We start from the raw sequence: 20,224 nt of genomic DNA on the forward strand, positions 1-20,224 counted from the left end.
AACTTTTTCCTTTCTAATTTCAATATGTTTTATTGATTTATTCATCTGACTATATTTTCCAGGACCACCAATACAATACTGAATAGAATTGGTAAGATATCCTTGCCTTGTTCCTGATCTTAGAGGAAAACATTCAGTGCTTCTTTATCAATAGAATGTTAGCTGCAGGTTTTTAATAAATGTTCTTTATCAGGTTGAGAACACTTTTTCCTATTTCTAATTTTCCAAACATTTTTATGATGAACAATAATTGAATTTTATCAAATACTTTTTCTGCATCATATGATTTTTCTTCTCTGTTCTGCTAATGTAGTAAATTATGTTGATTGATTTTTCAAATGTTAAAACCAACCTTGAATTCCTGGGATTAACCAACTTGGTCATAATGTATTATCCTTTTAATTATAGGTAGATTTCATTTCATTTAATATTTTAAGATATTTGTGTCCAGGTTCATGAGGAATATTGATGTGTAGTTTTTCGTTTTGTTTCATTTTGTTTTGTTTTTTGAGACAAGGTTTGCTCTGTTGCCCAGGCTAGTGGCGTCATAGTTCACTGCAACCTCCAACTCCTGGGCTCAAACAATCCTCCTGCCTCATCCTCCAGAGTAACTGGGGCTATGGGCTTATACCACCATGCCTGGCTAATTTTTCTATTTTTTATGGAGATGGAGTCTCCCTCTTGCTCAGGCTGGTCTTGAACTTCTGGCCTCAAGCAACCCTCCTGCCTCAGCCTCCCAAAGTTCTAGGATTACAGGCGTGAGCCACCACATCCAGACAATATGTTGTTTTTATTATGATTAATTTCAAAAGATTTTTCAACTTCCTATATCATTTTCTTCATTGACATGTATATTACTAAGAAGTATGTTGTTTAATTTCTAAATCTTTAGGACATTTCCAGATAATCTTTTATTGGATATCTAGATATCAATATTTTTATACCAATATCATATATTAATTTATAAATTTAGCCTGTTATTATCAGTGAACATACTATGTGGATTTCAGTCATTTCAGATTTATTGAGACTTAATGGCCCAGACAGTGTATGCTCTGGAAAAGAAAGTGTGCCCTGGAGTTGTTAGGTGTGGAGTTCTATAAATGTCAACTACGTTAAGCTGGCATTAAATAAATAGAGTTGCTACACGACCAACCCCCAATATAAATTCTGAGCACTGAGTCTCTCTTGAGCCTCCCTGGCAGACAGCATTTCAAATGTGTTGTTTCAATTCATTACTGGAAGAATTAAGTACAACAGGTCTGATTACACTGGGACAGAACTATTGGAAGCTTGTGCCTGGAGTACTCTGGACTTCACCTCATGTTCCTCTTCCCTTTGCTGATTTTGCTTTGTATCTTTTCACTATAATAAATCTTGTAAAAGTCCAAACTTTTGTTTTCATTGATTTTTTTTCTATTGACTTCCTGTTTTCAAGTTTCATTGATTTTTTTGCTTTGCAAATTAAAAATATATTATTTCATTTCTTCTGCTTACTTTGGATTTAATATGCTCTTCTTTTTCTACTTTCCCAAAGTTGAAGCTTGGATGATTGATTCTAGATCTTTTTGCTCTTCTAATCCATGTGTGTTCAGTGCTACAAATTTCCTTTTAAGCAGCTTTTGCTGCATCCACAATTTTGATAAATTGTATTTTCATTTAGATTAGCATTCCTCTTGAGACTTTTTCTTTGATCCATGTGTTATTTAAAAGTATGTTGTTGGATCTCCAAATATTTTGGGACTTTTCAGCTATCTTTTTGTTATTGATTTTGAGTTCAATTTCATTGTGATCTGAGAGCATACTTTATATGATTTGTATTCTTTTAAATCTGTAGAGGTGTGTTTTATGGCTGAGAATGTGGTCTATCTTGGTGTGTGTTCCAAGCAAACATCTTTACATGCTTGAGAAGAATGTGTGTTCTGCTCTTGTTGGATGAAGTATCCTATAAATAAATGTAAATTAGACTCAGTTGATGATGCCATTCAGTTCAACTATATTTTTACCAATTTTTTGCCTCCTGAGTCTGTCAATTACTGATACAGGGGTAGATATGTTGAATTCTTCAACTACAATAGCAGATTCATCTAATTATCCTCGCAGTTTTATCAGTCTTTGCTTCATATATTTTAACACTCTTTTCCTAGGTGCCTACAATTTAAGGATTGCTATGTCTTCTTGGGGAGCTGACCTCTTTATCATTAAGTAATACACATCTTATTCCCTAATTTTCCTTACATTGAAATTTTCTTTGTCTGAAATTAAAATACCTATTCTGGCTTTCTTTTGATTAATGTTAGCATGATATATCTTTCTCCATCCCTTTACTTTTAATATATCTGTGTCTTTATGTTTAAAGTAGGTTGCCTGTGGGTCTTTTTTTTTTTTTTTTAATCCACTCTGTCTTTTAATTGATGTATTTAGACCATTCACATTTAAGGGATTATTGATATAGTTGGATTAATATGTACCATAATTATAATAATATTCTGTTTATTGTCCTTGTTTTTTCTTTTTTTGTCTTCTACTTTTTACCTTCTGTTATTTTAAGTGAGCATGTTATGTGACTTAATTTTCACTCCTCTCTTGGCATATAAATGGTACTTCCTTTTAAAATTATTTTAGTAGTTGCCCTAGAGTTTGTAGTATACATTTACAACTGATTTAAGTCCATTTTCAAATGACCCTGTCACACTTCATGGGTAGAGTAGGTATCCTATAACGGAGTGTCTTAACTTGTGCTGCTATGACAGAATACCCGAGACTGAGTAATTTATAAAGAACAGAAATTTTTTATTTTTTCACAGTTCTGGAGGCTAGGGAGCCCAGGATCAAGGCACCAGCCTGTTTGGTGTCCAGTGAGGGCTGCTTTCTGCTGCCAAGCCGGCACTGTGGTGCTGCATCCTCTGGAGGGGAGGAATGCCGTTTTCTCACGTGGCAGAAGCCAGAATGGCAAAAGGGATGAACTTGCTCTGTCAAGCCCTTATATGAGGACATCTAATCCCATTCATGAGGGAGGAACCCTCATGGCCTGATCACCTCCAATGACCCCACAACTTAATGCCCTCATATTGGCAACACCTGAATTTCAGAGGGGACACATTCAAATCATAGCACAAAGTATTTCCCATTCCTCTCTTTGCTGTCATTCATTTCACTTATTCACAGACTATAATCACCCAATAATTGGTTACCATTATTATTTTGAACAAGCTATTATATGTTAGATCAGTTAAGAATATGAAAAATTAAGTATTTTATTTTACCTTCATTTATTCCTACTCTAACACTCTTTTCTTTATGTGGATAAGAGTTTCTGACCTATATAATTTTCCTTCTCTCTTAAGAACTTTTAACATTTCTTGCATGGCAGGTCTGTTGGCAGCAGATTCCCTCATTTTTGTCTGTCTGAGAAGGTTTTTATTTTTTTATTTTTTCACTTGCAAAGGATCATTTCACTAGATACAGAATTCTGGGTTGATGGATTTTTTTTCTTTGAGCACTTTAAGTATTTCTCTCCGTTCTCTTCTTGCTTACATATTAATAGTTTCTGAGGAGAAGTCTGATGTAATCCTTTTCCTTACTCCTCTGTAGGTAAGATCTACCCCCCGCTTTCCCCTGCTTCTTTCAAGATTTTCTCTTTATCTTTGATTTTTTGCAGTTGGAATATGATATGTGTAGGTGTAGATTTTTGTAATATTCATTTTGCTTGGAGTTCTCTGAGCTTCCTGGATCTGCACTTTTGTGTTTGTGATTAATTTTGGGAAATTCTCAGCCACTATTATTTCAAATATTTCTTCAATTTCCTTGTCTCTTTCTTCTCCATCTGGTATTCCCATTGCACATATGTTACACCTTTCATAATTGTCCCACAGTTCTTGGATATTCTGATCCTTTTGTTCTCTTCTCTTTGCTTTTCAGTTTGGGAAGTTTCTATTAACATATCTTCAAGCTGTGTCCAGTCTACTGATGAGCCATCAAAGGGATTCTTCATTTCCATTACAGTGTTTTTTATTTCTTGCATTTATTATTGATTCTTTCATACACTCTCCATCTCTCTGCTTATGTTACATCTGTTCCTGCATGTTATCCACTTTTCCCATTAGTCCCCTTCATATCAACATAGTCGTTTCAAGATTCTGTTATTCCACCCACTGGCCGCCGTGCACAGTGGAGGTGAGTGCAGACTCTGGAGATAGACTGCCTGTGTCTGGACTCTGGCCGTGCTGATCCAGCTGTGGAATGTTTGGCAGGGTGCGTGAATTCTTTACACCTCGGTTTCTTCACTTGCAAAGTAAGAATATTCATAAGTGTACTCCATAACATTAAGAGATCAAGTGAGATAACACATGAAAAGCCCGTGGAATAATTTCTGACATGAAGCAAGCCTTCTGTATGTGTCAGCTGATGATACAGCCATTTGTAAAATGTGCCAGCACGTGCCCTTCTCAGGGCCTTTTCCCTTGCTGTCCTCTCTGTTTGGGACACTTGCCCCAGATGCCGTCACCACTGGCTTCCTCCCCTCATTCAGTCTGGATGCAGGTGTCACTGTAGCGGTGAGACCTGCCCCGAGCACCATATATAAACACACAGCCCTTCTGCTTCTGCTCTTCGCCTTACTGTTGTATTATTTTTCCAGAGCAAGTATGATGTCTGACATGTTATATATTTACTTGTTATCTTTTGTGTATTTTCGGCCTCCTTTAACTTAAATATAGGCTGCTAGTGGCATGGTCTCTTTCCAAAATTTAAAGAATTAAAATGTTTTTAGGGAAATTTTCTCTATATTCACATAAGGAAATACCGTGTTGCCCCTTGAGTTTATGTTTTCCAAGAATATTTAATGACATTGTCAAATACTTATGTAATGCTATCACACCTGTGTAAAAGCAGCCATAGACAGTACATAAGACTCAGAGATTATGTGAGCAGATCAGGGTCCACAAACGTAGGGACAGCATGTGGCCTGTGCCTGGGACTGTCTGAGGTCACAGCCCTCTGCCCTCAGCTGCATGTAATATTTTTTGACTTTCTCTTTCAGTATGAATACTTCAATGCTGTGCTGATAAATGAAAGGGACAAAGACGGGAATTTTTTGGAGCTGGGAAAGGAATTCATCTTAGCCCCAAATGACCATTTTAATAATTTGCCTGTGAATATCAGTCTGAGTGACGTCCAAGTGCCAACAAACATGTACAACAAAGGTAAGACTCCGGGCCGCTGCTCCTTTTAGAGGGTAAAGAGTAGGGGGTTTGAGAAGCAGGGGCTGGCTGGTTTGGGATAGTTTTTTTTTCTTTTTAAAGCACAATTACAAGCTGAATGTGTCAAGCATCAGCTGGATAGGTGAAGGGTGTACCTGTTCTGCCTGGAGATTCTGGGCTTGCTGTTTCTCCAATTGGTGTTTATTATACATTAAGCTCTCTGACATGCAGGCCAGGGGTTGGCAAACCTTTTCTGTAAAGGGCCACATAGTAAATATCTCAGGCTTTGCCAGCCATACAGTCTCTCCTGCAACTACTCAGCTCTGCTATTCGGGCACAAAAGCAGCTGTAGACAATATGTGACATCAGTGGGTGTTGCTGTGTGTCACTTAAATTTTTTATCTATGAAAAGAGGTGGCTGGCTTTAACCTGCAGGCATCGTTTGCTGACCCCTGATGTAACCTCTTTCTTTCCTTCCTCTATTCCCTGGAATGGTATTTAAGGGTTGGGGAGCTCCTGGGTTGCAATGGAATCAGTTTTGGTCTTTTCTCAGAGCACAGAGCACCATGGACATTAACGAATTCCCTATTTCCAGGACTTTATACCTCAAATCTAGTCTTCATGTAGACAGTAGAGTTCTTTTCCCAAAATTCCCATCTGTCCATTCCAACTGGGATTATGGTGGCCAAGGACTGGGCTCTGACATCAGATGGCCTCTGGCTAGACCCTGAGTTCCACCTCTTTTTGTCTGTGACCTTGGTGTGTCACCTCATCTTTTTAGGTCTTAGTTTCCTCGTCTCAGTGATGTGAATAATAATCATGTCTGCCTCATGGGGTGGTTGTGAGGACTAACTGAGATGATGTTTAGGAAGGATTGAAGTTGTCTATATCTTCACCCTATCATTATTGAGTAGGAGTTTGCTCTACTTTGCCATACCTGAGAGGCTCCAAAAAAAAAAAAAAAAAAAAGCACTATCCTCCTGGAAAAGTAAATCAGAAAGTCATGGCATTTTTTACATGGGACAAGTAAAAAACATGCCCCATTGTCTGCCATCAAGGTTTCAAAGGTATTGGGCCAGTTTCTGTCACAGCATCTGTTTCAGAATCATGTTCGAGGTTGCAACAGTGAAGAGCAAGGGATGTTGATGTGAAGCCTGCTATCCCCCTGTGGGCTGTGTGGTCCTCAGCAGGCAGCTTTGCCTTCCAAGCTTCAGTTTCCCTCTTTAGGGATAAAGGTACTGCACCTCAGAGGGTTATGAGAGGATATGCAATGGTGTGTGTGGAGCCCTTAGCACGGCAGCGGCATGGGACAGCCATCAGTGAGTCTGGGCTGTCATCGTTACTATTGGGAAATAACATGAAGATAAACTGCGCTTCTAAATTGTTCTAGGTCACTGTTTAAGGAGCTTGGTCAGTGATTAAAGAGCTCCAACTCACTGTCTCTGAAACATTTTCCTCGTGGCTGTTCTTTGTGGTGGCATACCCAGTCTCTCCCTTTCCTGGGCTCTCTATTGCCCACCCTTGAGGCTTGGTGGAGGCAGGACCCCATTCATTATCTTTTCTGATGGTTATTGGGGGTCCTGTGGTAAACCAGACACAGCCCCTCCCTCAATGGCTTCACAGTTTAGTCGGGGAGCAGACAGGTAGTGAGGTCATTAGAACACGGTGTGTCACGTATGGGCTGCAGCATGGACAGTCCGGGGACAGCGGGAGTGCTAGTGACGGTGGGACTCTCCAGTTGTTCATGTGGGCAGAGACACAACTTTGCCTTTTTTCTTTCTCCCTCTTAGAGAAAGTGATGCCAGTCTAAACTACTCCCAGGGAGCTCTGGACCGGGCCGCCTCCTGTGACCTAATCTTTACTTTGGACTCTTCCTTAGGGAACAAGTGGCACCAAGCCTTGGAGGACTGAGCTTGGCTTTATTGGGCAGAGTTTATTCCTCTGAGATGACCTTGCAGCTGATGAAGTCCCAAATGAAATGTCTCCCTTTTGTGCAGTGTGGCTGGAAGACAGCCATCTTCTTAGCATTAAAAACATTCTCAACTGAAGATGAAAAAGTGATGAGATTTTACAGAGCGATTTCAGATATATAACAAGCCAGAATGATCTTTTAAAGTATGACAGCTGCTTCAAGCTTGCTTGAGCCATTAGCACCATTACAGAGATTTAATTGCACCTTGGGCTTTAAATTGTGTGATTGTACCTTTTGATGGTGGCGACACGTAAGGGAGACACCATTGATCACACAGGGTGTAGAATCGTTCTCATGAGAATCTCTAGGCAGAATCTTAATGGATAATCAGATTTCTTGAGCTATGGGAGATAGATAATGACATTTAAGGTCATTCTCAGCAGCCCTCGTGGGGTCTGCCTACCACCCGTGGCCAGACTCCATCGTCATCCCCCAGCCTCAGGCGTGGGGCACAGACGTGGGGCGTGGGTCAGCCAGGTGCTCTATCTTTTCTCAGCCAGGCGGTGTCTGCTCACGGGAGAGGGGCAGGCACTTCAGGCAAATTCCTGTCTCCACTCTACCTAATTCAAAGCAGCCCCAAACAGTCTTTTTTCTTTCCATACTGCAGAAATATATTTCATGTTTAGAAGGCCCTCCAGCTCAGATCTCGTTATTGATGACATGTACTCAAAACACATGCTCAGAACTTGGTCACTGGTTATGTTGTTCCATGTTGTTTCTGGGTTGGAAATCTTGCTCCCAACAAAGAAAACCAATACAAGGTCATTCTCTCCTGGCATCCAGACCTCCCGTGGATACACGTAGTAGTGTGGTTTGATAACCTGCTCAGGAGCTGCTGTGTGCTGTGTTCTTGGGCATCATTTCTGGTTCTAGAAGAAACTGGCTGGTGGACTCCACCTGCTCTCTGCAGTGTGCTCTCCGCCTGCTCGGCTGGGCCTTGCAGTCAGGCTGTGCAGCCGAGTCAGCGCCTTCCTCTGTGCTCCAGGTGTCTTTCTCTAATGCACTGAGAGAGACTGAAGCTTCAGAGCTGGCGACATGTGGGCAAGCTGTGCCCATGGGAACTCCAAGAGCCATAATCCTAGTCTTTAGAGATGCATCCTGGGGTCCTCAGGGTGCCTGATACAGCAGTGTTTTCATGAAACCTCTTCAACAGACATTCACTGAGTGGCTGCTCTGGCATCCCCAGCAGTCTTACTATCCAGGAGACTTTGAAGACCAGTGGCCGATACCTTAATGCTGTAAACGACTTCATATCCCCTATGGGGAAAGCATGGGGCAGGATGCTTTTGTGAGAACTGCTGTGATCTGGCAGAGGATTCAGATAAAGGTGAACTCTTTTTTAAATACTTTCTAGGCTGAAGTGGTATAAAATTTATATATACACAAACACAGGTACATAGACACACACATACCTGTTCACATGTTATGTATTACGGTGAGGGGGAGGTGTGAACTGCAAGACACAGCCTAGACCACTCCTTCATCTTCCACATCTGGCTGAGACCGGGCTGCAAGGCTATGCCTTTCTTGGGGGTCTAGCCCCTGAAAATGAAAAGAGCTCCAGGAAAAGGAAGACCCGTAGCCACCATTGCAAAGCCCCCCAAATCAATCTGTCTGTTACAATCTGATAGTTTCCTCTAAAAAGCCCAAGGAAAGGGCAAAAGTCCGGAGAGGCGGATTGGGCCCCCTGCTTGGAAGCGGAGTGTGTGCTGCCGTAGGGATGGGAAGGATCGCTGGATCTGGATTTGTCAGATGTCTGAACCTAGTTTTCAAATGTTGGGTTTGATAAAATGCAACATGCATTTTGCCAAGCACTTTTCCCCTTAATTACACGTGTATATTTGAAGGGAAATTTAATCCATATGTTTCTGATTTGTTTACACGGAAATCATTAAAATGTTGTTTTTCAAGAGCCATTTGATGTGCAAGAAGTCTCATGAACCTTTTAAAAAGCTGTTTAAAATTTTCTGCTTTCTCTTTTGTTTCTTTTCCATTTGCATGTGTGTGTGTATGTATGTGGGAGAGGGAGAGAGAGAGAGGGAGCACGTGTGCACAAGTGAGCAAGAGTGACTAACCCCAGGATGTTAAAAACAAATTCCAACTCTAAATGGTTTTTCTCCTTGGGTTCTGAGCATTTGGAGTAGGCTAGAATCTTGCGTCCATGTCTGTGTCCCAGCCCTGACTGAACGTGGTGGTGATATGGCCATATGTTGGAATTGGGAGTCCAGGTCAGAGGAAGTAGGCCAGAGCACACTGCTTCGACCCCAGAGGAAGACCTTCAGGAAGCTGCAGTCCTCACCAAGGCCCAGGGAACTCCCCCAAGCTGTATCTGGTTTTCAGGAGCCCTTGTTCCAGCAGTGTGAGTGCAACAGGACTAAGGCGTTTGGCAAGACACACACAAGATAGTGCCACCGAAGTGATTCCACAGTTGTCATCCCAAAGTACTCATAGATTTTCTCTTCTAGGTTGTAAATGATATTTTTATATCACAGAATAACTATCTATGACTTAAAATTCACAGGTTGAGTGACAGGGTTTAAGTTCTACTGGCAATTCCTTCACACTTCTGAATGCATGTATGTGCACATAAACATAGATCTGCATAGATGTGTATGTGTGTGTGCATAGGTTTGTGTCTGTATGTGCTCATGGAGGGAGGATATCATGTGGCCCTTTATGGCCCCTCAACCCTATGCTAGCCTCATGTTTAGCCTAGAAGTTGCACTTCATGAATGAATGAATGGGTGGATGGATGGATGGATACGCAGATTACTTACCAAGAACCATGCTCTGTACTGAACACTTTAACTGCATTATCTCATTGACAGCGACCCTACATGTTATAGGCAGCAGTGGGGACCACCATCCTCCATAGCCTCTGTTCTAGAGTTGAGTGCAGGGACATTACATGGAGTAAAACTCAAAAGGCATCACTTTACGTGCCAAGTGATTGTTCCCCAAAATGCAAGTGGGAAAGGAGTTTATACAACCTGCCTAAGGCTCCCTGCAACACTGTTCTTGTCCCCCAGTCCCCTTTCTTCCCAGCAGCTACCCTGTGCAGTCCCGACGATCTCTCTGTCCTGCTCTATTGTGGGGCTCTCCCTGGAGCATCAGGGAAATCTTTGGGGAGTGGCAGGCCTGGACTTGCAGCCAGTGCTGTGAGTACCGGCATGGTGGACTGGGAAAAGCATTTCACTCCTGGGGCCTCCTTTCCTCATCTGTAAGGTGTAAAGTGTCATTTTGAGCATTAAAGGAAGGTGCAGCAGGGGAGGGGAAGGAGAGGCACTCGGTACACACTGACTCTCTACTCCAAACCAGCCTCCAGCTCCCTGCAAGCCAGATGGGCTCCCCTTGCTGCCCTGCCAAAAACCTGCAGGGGATGCCCAGACCGCCTTCCCTTCAGCAATGCGTGTAGAATCAAATACAAGCGTGCTTACAAGCTGATTCCAGTTTTCTTCCCTCTTTTCCTGGCTATCCCATTCCTCCTCTTCCTGGTCATGCCAGATCTGGGGACTCTAGATTCCCTGAACATCCCCTGCTTAGGCTCTGACCTCCAGTCGAGGGTGCTTTCCCTCTACCCTCTGGAAAGGCCTGTCCTGTCCTTAGAGCCCAGCGCAGCAGCTGCTCTGTCTTTCCCTCTGGCCCCAGCCCTCCTCTCCAGAACCACCCCCTCCCGCTCGCGATGCCCCACAGTGCTTGGTCTGTTAAAGTATTCATCACATCGTGTAGTGGGTTTATGTGTTTGTGTGTTTCTCACTGGGCTCTTAGCCCTTGAATTTGGGCCAGGGGCTGTGATTTTTTTTATCCCTTGGGAACCTAGTGGAGGACCTGGAATGGAAAAGATCTTCCACGGATGGTGTTGAATTAGACTGAGTCCACTTACTACAGGTCATCAACAACGGTGTTTTTCCTTCTTGTTGTTTGTTTTTGCTTGTTTTTTCTGTCAATCCTACTTGTATTTGAATGTTTATTTGTTTTTGAAGACAGTAATTTTAGATGTATGCCTAATGAGGCAATACTATTTACTTTCAGAATTTTTAAATTTGTATTTTTAATCTCTTTTTCCAAAGGAATAGAAAGCAAGACAGGGTCTTGCAGTTGGATGGGGGCAGAACCTAGGCTAGAGGAATTCTGAAAGGAGGGCCCGGCAGCACTAAAGGAGAGTGGGAGAGCAGGGGGGATTGCTAACAGCGTTTTATTTCACCCTGGTGTCCCGGCATTTGTGAAATGTCACAGTAATGGTGGAGAGCCAGAGTATATATGTGATTTCCTTTTTTTTTTTAAATGACTTTGAGAGGATTCAAGGTCATTCCTATGATAGCATCACTCTTAAGCACTTGCTGTCTGATCTGTGTTTTGACTGGGAGGAAGAGGGTGGAACTACCTTCAGCACCTTGGAAATTGCAGCAGTGAGTGTTGCAGCCTCCAGTGACAATAGTGTGTCCCAGTGGGGAAAATAGATTAAGAGCCACTGTCCCTGGGCTTACTCAACCAACCAGATATGCCACAGGTCCCTACGTGTGAGAAAGGGACTGCTTTGCTGAGGAAATGCAGGCTGGGTCTCCAGGATTTAAGAGGCACAGCAGAGACTTGTCGGTGGCCCCGGCCTCCTGGGCAGCACGAGCCAGGGCGTGTGGTCTGAAGGGGAGTATAATATGTCCTTGTTGCCTTGGTGCTGGCCTCCCTCCCAAAGGGCTCAGACGATGATGCACGCTTCTCTGTGCAATAGACATCACGATAATACCTATCTTGTGGGGTTTATGAGGATTAAATGAAAGTGCATGTTAAGCATTTCAGACTGTGGCTACTGTGTGGCGAAAGCTTACTGAGAGTCTGGACCGCTAGTATTGTTCTAAGAAGGATGATAGTGAAGCCCACAGTGGCATGGTGCATGCCTGGGAATATCTCTGGCACTGGACCAGGTAACATTTTTTTTTCTCCTGCACTTTGGGAACCCTTGAATCACTGCAGTTGTACATCAAGCAAGTCCATGAACAGAGAACAGCAGGGAACCAGAGCACAAGGCTGGAGGACTGTGAGCACTTCGACAGGGTGCCCGGTCTCTGATCCCTGCACCTGGCCTCCGCGCGCTCATCATGCTGGGACACGGGGAGCCTTTGTGCGTCTATGTCCTACTGCTCGGGTCACCTGGCTGCCGAGACCCCTGGTGTCATTATCAATTAAATTCTGCAGGGCTTCAGATAACGCTCTTTGCTTTCATTTTGCCTGGAACCAGGGCTCTCAGAGGGGCCTGGGGGCCCTCAGCTGTTTGGTGGTTCTGGTCTTGGCAGGGGCATGAAGGATATCTTCTTTTTCACTTCTCACACTCTTTTGTTCTTCCCAACTCCAAGCTGACAGAAACTTCTGTCCAGAACACACTCTCTGCCCATTGTCCTTGGAAACACTCACCTGGGCATTAGTCAACTGCTGCCTCCCTCTGCTAGTTTTCTTCCTTCAGGTAATATTTATATGGTGCTTACTGTATGCCAGGCTATGATCTAATGTGATCTAATGCAGTACAATCCCCACAACTCAGTGAAGTAGGAACCATTATTATTCCCATTTTACATGAGAGAAAACTGAGGCTTAGAGACTTGCTCAGAATTCCTCAGTTAGCAAAGGGTATGAGTCAACAAGTGAACCCGATGCTTTGACTTCAGAACCCCTGGGGTACACTGCCTCTCTATACTGTGTCCTACATGCCACAGTATCCCCCACCCCCATGGCTGTGCTGAGAATTCAGCTAGCTGTGTCATGCCTGTTTACACGCACACTTTATACGTGCCACAAATGGAAGGCCCTGTTTTTGTCAAATCGTGCTATTTTCTTCTCAGCATGTGAAAATCCATCACAAATGAAAACTAGTCTTATTTTACATAAACACTTCCAATCTCTTCCCTTTATCAAAATAATGTTGCAGCAAAAAGTCATTTTAAAAATGTAAAGCAAATTCTGCATCAGAATGCCAATGGGTACCAACTGCTCACACGTTGGGGATATTTCTGTCGGAGATGAGATGGTTCCATATTTAATCCTGCAAACCTGCCATTCCAAAATATGTACAAGACAAGTGGGTAAGGAGGTAATGATTCATAATGCAAGAAGCCTCTTCTCCTCACCAGAAAGTTCACCGCCATGTGTTTAGGAGATGTGAGTCCCTCTACTGGAGCAACTGGAGTGGCACGTGCAGAGCCGGGTTTCTGTGGGACACACCGTCATCTCTTGACTTAGTAAACATGCATGGAGCACCTCTCGTGTGTCCCTGTAGCGTGAGGGGCTGTGGTGAGGAATGGGCAGGCTCTGCCCATGTTCTCGTGGAGCCGACAGGTCCATAGGGAAGCAGCCGGGCAGTAACCACACAGCTGAGTGTGTGATGCCCCCAGGAGGGTGTGCGGTGTGGAGGACAGGGCTGTGGTACGAGAGGATGCCCTAGAGCAACTCAGCTGGAGCTGAATGCAAGAGGGGAGTGGTCAGGGTCTGGGGACGTCTTCCTAGGGAAGACAAGCTCAGCTGCCATCTGAAAGATGAGTAGGTGATAATTAAACCAAGATCTGGGGCATGGGGAGAGGCAGGAGATATTGCAGTGAGAGAAAACACATCACATGAGATACTGATAAATGCTCCCTGGCAAAATGTTTTGGGATGGAATAAGGGAGGGAGACGCTGTGTAGAATCTGTCACTTTTGGCAATCCATTGTATACGTGAGATGTTCAAGGAATACAAGTTCCTACTGTAGAGAAAGCTGTTTAATTATGAGTCAGCTTTTCCCTAACTTACTTGATTATGGCATCCTTTTATCATGGAGCAACCATTAACATCTCAAAAGGCATGTGTGTTCCCTGGGGCCTGGGGACTGCTGAGCTGGAGCTCATGTGCTCAGGGGAAGGGTCTCAAAGGTGCAGAAATAAGCGATGGAGATGCAGAAGAGAACGCTTTGAGGAAATGCATAGTAAAATACATGTGTGAGTGTGTGTGTTTGCCTGTAAGTGGTTGTATATGCAGCATATTACTGGAGGGATGTTCAGGAAATGAATAGTGCTTGCTTTCTACCTTCCCCCTTCCTATTCAGTTTGAATGTTTTACAAGGAACATGCATTACGTTTTTAGTAATTAAAAATGAAAGAACAAAAGAACTTGATTTACAAAGCTACGTATCTGCAAGTAGTTTTTCAGGGGACACAGCTATCTCGTAAAAGGAAATATATCTGCATGTAAATTGTTAATGGCTTCCCAGGTGATAGTTCTCTCTACTTTGTGGTGAAAATTGTTGGCAATAGTTTTGTCACAGGCAGGATGACTATGGAGTGAGTTGTTTATGGCAGTCAGTGTGGATGCTGCCTTTGTAAGAGATTGTGTTAAGTGTCATATTGTGTCCTTATGGTGGCAGTAGTTATTTTATGATGAACAATGTTGGCCTGGGAAAAGGGAAATGATTTCCCTCTAAAATGATTCTGTGATCCTCCAGCCATCTGCTGATGGATGTCCCAGAAACGGGGATGCCCTGCCTCAAATATGAAGACCATTCTGCACTTGGAAACAAATATGTCAGGGTTTCCAAGGGTCAGAATGGAAACTGGGATTAGAAGTGAGGTTTTCTTGTCTCAATAAGTGGCTGTGCAGTCTCATTTTGTTCTCTCACTGACATTGTATCAGGTGACTTGCAAGAGGACTTTTTGAAGCAGCTGTTCCTGGGCCTCGGTAGACACTCTAAAGGTGGTGAGGCCCAGGGTTCATGCAGCCAAGGATGTGCACCAATCGGTCTCCTCTGCCTTCCCCCCTGTCCCAGGCCACGTCCGGGAGCCTGGCCTGCACTGGGGACACATGTCACAGGGGATCTGGACCAGGGGTTCCATGCAGGGGTCTTTGCTGCCCGATGAATGTCTGACAACAGCACAGGCAGGCCTTGGGGATGAGATGTCCACTGTCAGATATATTCTCTGGTCAGGGCCACCAGTTCCTCAAGATGACATTCAGAAGTTCATACCTCCAATACTTTGGGTGGGTTTCTGGTACAAATGACCTGGTGACTGACCTTCCCTATTTCTCAAGACATCATGTGCTGCACGATGTGGACAGCTCCATTTTGTAGTCTCCAGAGGACAACCATTCTTGTTTTCTTCCTTCTTTCTTAAGTGGGAGCGTTATTTCTGTACATTTGGATGTTTTTCTCTTTCCTCCCCTCTCACTGCATGGCAGCAGAACAATTCCTGCGTGGTTTCTACCTCAACAGCTGCTGCTGCTCCGTGCCCGCACGCGTAGGTATTTGCACATGTCCATATGCACAGAGATGCAGCACACTGTCACTTTGCCTTTTGGCAGGTGGATCAATCCACATCTTAGAGATGAGTAAAATGGCTGAGGGAGATTGAGGGCACGTAACTTTACGTGGAGAAACTCAGACTGGAGGTGAATGTCTTTCTGTTCCAAATCTGTGGTTTCCCACTTGTGCTTCGAAGCAGAGCCTCAGCAGCTGAACCTCCGTGGGCACACCACGTCCTCTTGTGTCTGCTTCACTCAAGGCCCAGGCCGGATGCGGGGAGGTGGGGCCTGACCTGACCCTCAGAGACGTTTCGTGTCCTCTGTTCACTGCCCTCAAGGGCAGAGTGGGAGGAGGGAGCTAGCAGGACAAGGTCCCTCGGGACCCAGGTGAGGAGGTGAGGAAGGGCGTTGGTTGGGGCTCTAGGCCCAGGACCAGGGGGGCCTGTGACGGGCCAGCAGTGGAGAGGGAGTGGAGGGTTCCCTCTGTGGGTGTGGGAGCCTGAGCAAAGGCCAGACCCAGCAGTGCCTACTTAAGGTTCACACATAATTGGCTGGTGGTAATTTGCTTTTCCACAAACCAGACTTTAAGGAATATCTGGAGGTACTTGCTCAGGAAGGTTTTATGATGTTCCAGGATCATTTCCTTGGATTTCAAGAGGAGGCAGTCATCCTCTCTGTTTGTATCTCTTTAATTTTCTCCTGACCGTGGGTGTGCCTGTCTGGGGATCATTTGTGTCCTGTGCTCTTTAGGAGTAGAATATCTCCCTTCACGTAATAGCTGCATGTCTAAAATGGATCAATTTATAGGAGTTTTATTATTCTTTTATTGGCCAGTGTGCTCTCTGTTATGGGCTGAAGAGCGTCTACCCCAAAATTCATATGTGAAGTCCCCACCCACAGCACCTCAGAGTGTGACTGTACGTGGAGATCTCTAAAGAGGTGATTAAGTTGAAATGAGGTCCTTAGAGTTGGCCCTAATCCCATGTGACTGTTGCCTTACAAGAAGAAGGGACATGAGGGATCGCGTGTGCACAGAGAGATGGCCACATAAACACAGTGAGAGAGCGGCCGTCTGCAAGCCAAGGAGAGAGGGCTCAGGGGAAACCACACTAGGATTTCGTCTCCAGAAATAAATTTCTACTGGTTAAACCACTGGTCTGTCATATTTTGTTACGGCAGCTGGAGCTGACTAACACTCTCTCCTTCTTTCAAAGAGCATGTGAGGCAGGGGTACTGAAAGTGGGCCACATCAGCACTTTTTTTTCCCTGATGCCAAATGGTCATTTTTTTTCTTTTGGCCTCCTTGCCATGCCCTCTCCTTTGTGAACTCTGTCTCAGAAATGGCTGAGTGATATTCATGTCACTGGTTTTCTGTAGTACAACGTAGGGTTAATATCTTAAATGAAGACTTGTCTGTTCATTTTATATGTAAGGAACACTGTTTGAGCTCATGGACAAGCTTCATCCTGTTCACTCTTATTTGAGGGAAAACCCAGCAGGTATCAGTATAAGATCTGCCAAGATGCTGCTGTCTTCCAAGGAATAACAACAGATGATTAGGACAGCAGCCGCCGTGCTTAGCTCCATCTGCAGGCTCCTTGGACACCCACAGCGCCCCTGCTGCAGGAGATGATGAAGTCTCCTGGGTCAGAGGACGGGTTCTGAGGCCAAACAGCTGGAGTTGGAGTCGAGGCATGGCTGCTCACCTGCTGTGTGATCTCAGGCAAAATATAAACCTCTGTACTCAATAACTGTATCCAACTCAATGCATGAAGTTGTTGTGAGGACTAAATGAGAGAGAGAGAAAATGAATCCCTGGCATATCAGAAGGCTTACAAATTGTTCAGTACTACGACTGCTCACCCCATTTTACAGATGAGAAGACTGAGGCTCCAGGAGGTTAAATTACTTGTCCAAGTCTGAATTCAGACCTGGGTCTGCCTGTTGTCCTAGCTGCCATGCTTTAGTGAGCTACAAGAGCCTCCTCGAGAGCAGAAGATTGGGAGAAGCCCAGCCCCCAGGCTGCTCCCCACTGATGATGAGGGAAGATTTTCTTGGGTCAGCCTGGTCAAAGCCAGATCAGAGTGTCACCCTGGCTATTTCCTGACCTCAGCGAGGAAGCACCAGTGTGGCAGTGCTGGTGGTTCAAATATCGAAACTACGTGTGTGGTTGGTAGGTAAAGCTCCAAGGCCCCTCCCCAGGGCCCCTGTCCACCCCAGCCCCTCTCCACGATGGACAGGCTGGCATCACGGGCTGAGGCCTGTGCCGTTGTACCTGATGAGCACCTGCCACACAGGCTGTGAGCACTGAGTGTCGCCCAGGGTGGCACTGCTGCGTTCCCTTGGCCACAGCCCCTTGTCAGTGTACCCACTGTGTGTCTTCTCCTCTACCCCCGGGGCTCTACCTCTTCTCCGAGGGGAACCCGGAGCCTCTGTCTCATCTCCCCTGATGCCCCATGGCTGCCTGGCCTTGTTCTCGGTTTCCTGTTCCTTCAGCTCTGCCCCCACTCAGTCTGCACACCCTCGGATGCTGGCTGAGGAAGCTTCTGGAGCTTTCTCATCGCCAGTGCGTCAGGCCCCCGCTCAGCTGGGGAATGAGCCTCGGGTTGCCCCAGGTATCCTAGTGCAAGAGGTCAGCCACCTACACCCAGAAGCCCTGGTGTGTGGGCTTGTCATTCTGGGGGTGGATCTTCCCGGTATCCTTCTGAGGAAGCACAGTGGGCAGGTTCCCCTCATGGTACTGAGCGGAACCTTTTCAGGGAGCGCCAGGCCTGCAGAGGGTTCTTTATGTGAACTTTTAACTCGGGGCGTGGGAGGGGTGGGATTGTTCACTGCCCCGTGCAGGGCCAGGACTAAGCTGTGGCGCAGGGTGGCTGTGAGTGCAGGCTTGGCGTGCCGTCCGCTCGCTGGCTGTCAGACCAGGGAAGTTGGCTGGCCTCTGTGAGAGCTAGCTGACTTCTCACGGCTCCAGATCCCCACAGCATGGTGGGGAGAAGCTACTGGAAAGGGAGACTGGAGAGAAGTGGTAGACAGAGGGTCACGGAGGAAAGGAGTGAGGGATGCCGGGGAGAGAGCAGGAGCGAGCACCTGGATTTCCCCCCACTGTCAGAGAAGCCCATGCTGTAAGTGCTTCCCTGAGAAGCTCTGGGATGGGGTCACACAGAGCCCTGGAATCTTCTTCACGAAAGCGGCTCCTGTGGGACCTGGACCACCCGGCTAGTTATTTCCGTGGCTGCTGTTATTGATAACCTGACTCCAGAAATGCTCTCTGCTTATCCTGACACATTTCATCCCGGAGTTTTGGGCTTCTTTTCCCCTGTAGCTCATTCTGAGGAGTTCCATGAAGAAGATACAACCAGAAGTTGTTTCAACTGCCAAGATGAAATATCTTTTGACACTTTTCAACCTTTTTTTCCTTTCCAAGCGTCACTCAAGTTAATAAAAAAGGAGAGAGGAATTGGGGTTTGATGGTTATTTTCTATTTATACAGGAAAAGCCATCTTCATGCTTTAAATGTAGGTGCTGCATAAAATATTTGACAATGATATTTATTAGCTAATGTTAGAAATTACCGGGTACATTGTCACTTGAGTAAAAAAAGGACTTGAGGGATAAAGGTGGAAACCTAAGAACCTCCAGGGGTGTGGAGGCCCAAAGTGCCACTTGCTCACGGAAGGCACGGTAGTGTCTGCCTGCAGGGAGGGGCCTCCGTGTGCTAGCTCTCATCAGGTGGCAGATGGGTGCCATTTGGGGAGAAATGAAATGCCTACGTATATGAAGTCTGCAACATGTTGTGAAGGCCGGTCTTTTCACACTAGCTGAGTTTATCACTGAGAAAGTGCTCCCCAGGGAGGGGCTTATAGGATTAGGGGTCAGTCTGCCAGTGTTAACAGTAGTGACTCTTGGCCAGGAGCTGTAATGAAGCCGGGTTCACAGAGATGTGAGTGGGCCTGGACCACCTTCTGGCCCAGACGCAGTCCAGGCCAGGTGACCCTCCCACTCTATTTGTCCTCCACAGTCTCATAATGCTCTTGGTAATGTCACATTTGAAAGGCAGGGATGGTCCTCTTCATGGCATCAAAATCTAGAGACTAGCAGCCCCACAGCAGAGTGGACCGGGGGTGAAGAAGTCAGACCTCTGAACAGTATGGCAGGGAGTCTGTTCTGAGCCTTGCCCCTTTTTCCAGACAATGCAGCAGCAAAGATAATATGTTTTTCCCATTTTAAGTGGCTCCTTTTCCTAATAAATAGCTTAGTCATAGGAGACACGTAATACACTTTCAGGTTGTGCCAGAAAGAGCCTTATCTTCCATTTCCAGGCCTGTGGCCTATAATTCTGTATAATGGATGGCCAAGTTAGGAGGAATTGTTTCATGACAGTCTGTCTCTGGAGGGATGTGGTTTATATTAACTCAGCTGACAGGAAGCTAAGTCAAATGTCCTGTTGACAAAGGCTGGAGACCAAGATCTGATTTTAAATGGGCAGTGATGATCAGCTTGGTTGGTGGGGAGTACTGCGGCATGCAGGCACCGGATGGCCAAAGTTAAGGCCCCCGGGCCAGGGCAGCACCAGCCAAGAAGTGAAGCAAAGAGTTGGAACATGGCTATTATGTTTTGGTGTCTCTACATTAAAAATAAAAACACTAAGATGGCAGGTTGTAATGTTGCAGAAATTGAAATGGCTATCTGAGAGGAAGCTGGTTTTACAAAAGTACAAGTTAAATTTCTGATGGTTCCACTATTCTTCTGCATAGGTATTTAAGAGGACTGAAGTTCATTACCTGTGCAACA

The 20,224-nt window shown here is 45.2% G+C and overlaps 1 protein-coding gene across 1 annotated transcript in view; it reads left to right on the forward strand.

Annotated features, from left to right (window-relative positions):
• Positions 1-20,224, forward strand: part of CACNA2D3 (calcium voltage-gated channel auxiliary subunit alpha2delta 3) — an 850,367-nt gene that overhangs the window by 331,865 nt on the left and 498,278 nt on the right. The window contains exon 5 of the mRNA XM_069473712.1: positions 5,042-5,204. Within this exon, the coding sequence (XP_069329813.1) occupies positions 5,042-5,204 (163 nt within the window). The remainder of the gene's footprint in view (positions 1-5,041; positions 5,205-20,224) is intronic.

Source organism: Eulemur rufifrons, chromosome 7 (genome assembly GCF_041146395.1).
Source record: "Eulemur rufifrons isolate Redbay chromosome 7, OSU_ERuf_1, whole genome shotgun sequence".
NCBI lineage: Eukaryota > Metazoa > Chordata > Mammalia > Primates > Lemuridae > Eulemur > Eulemur rufifrons.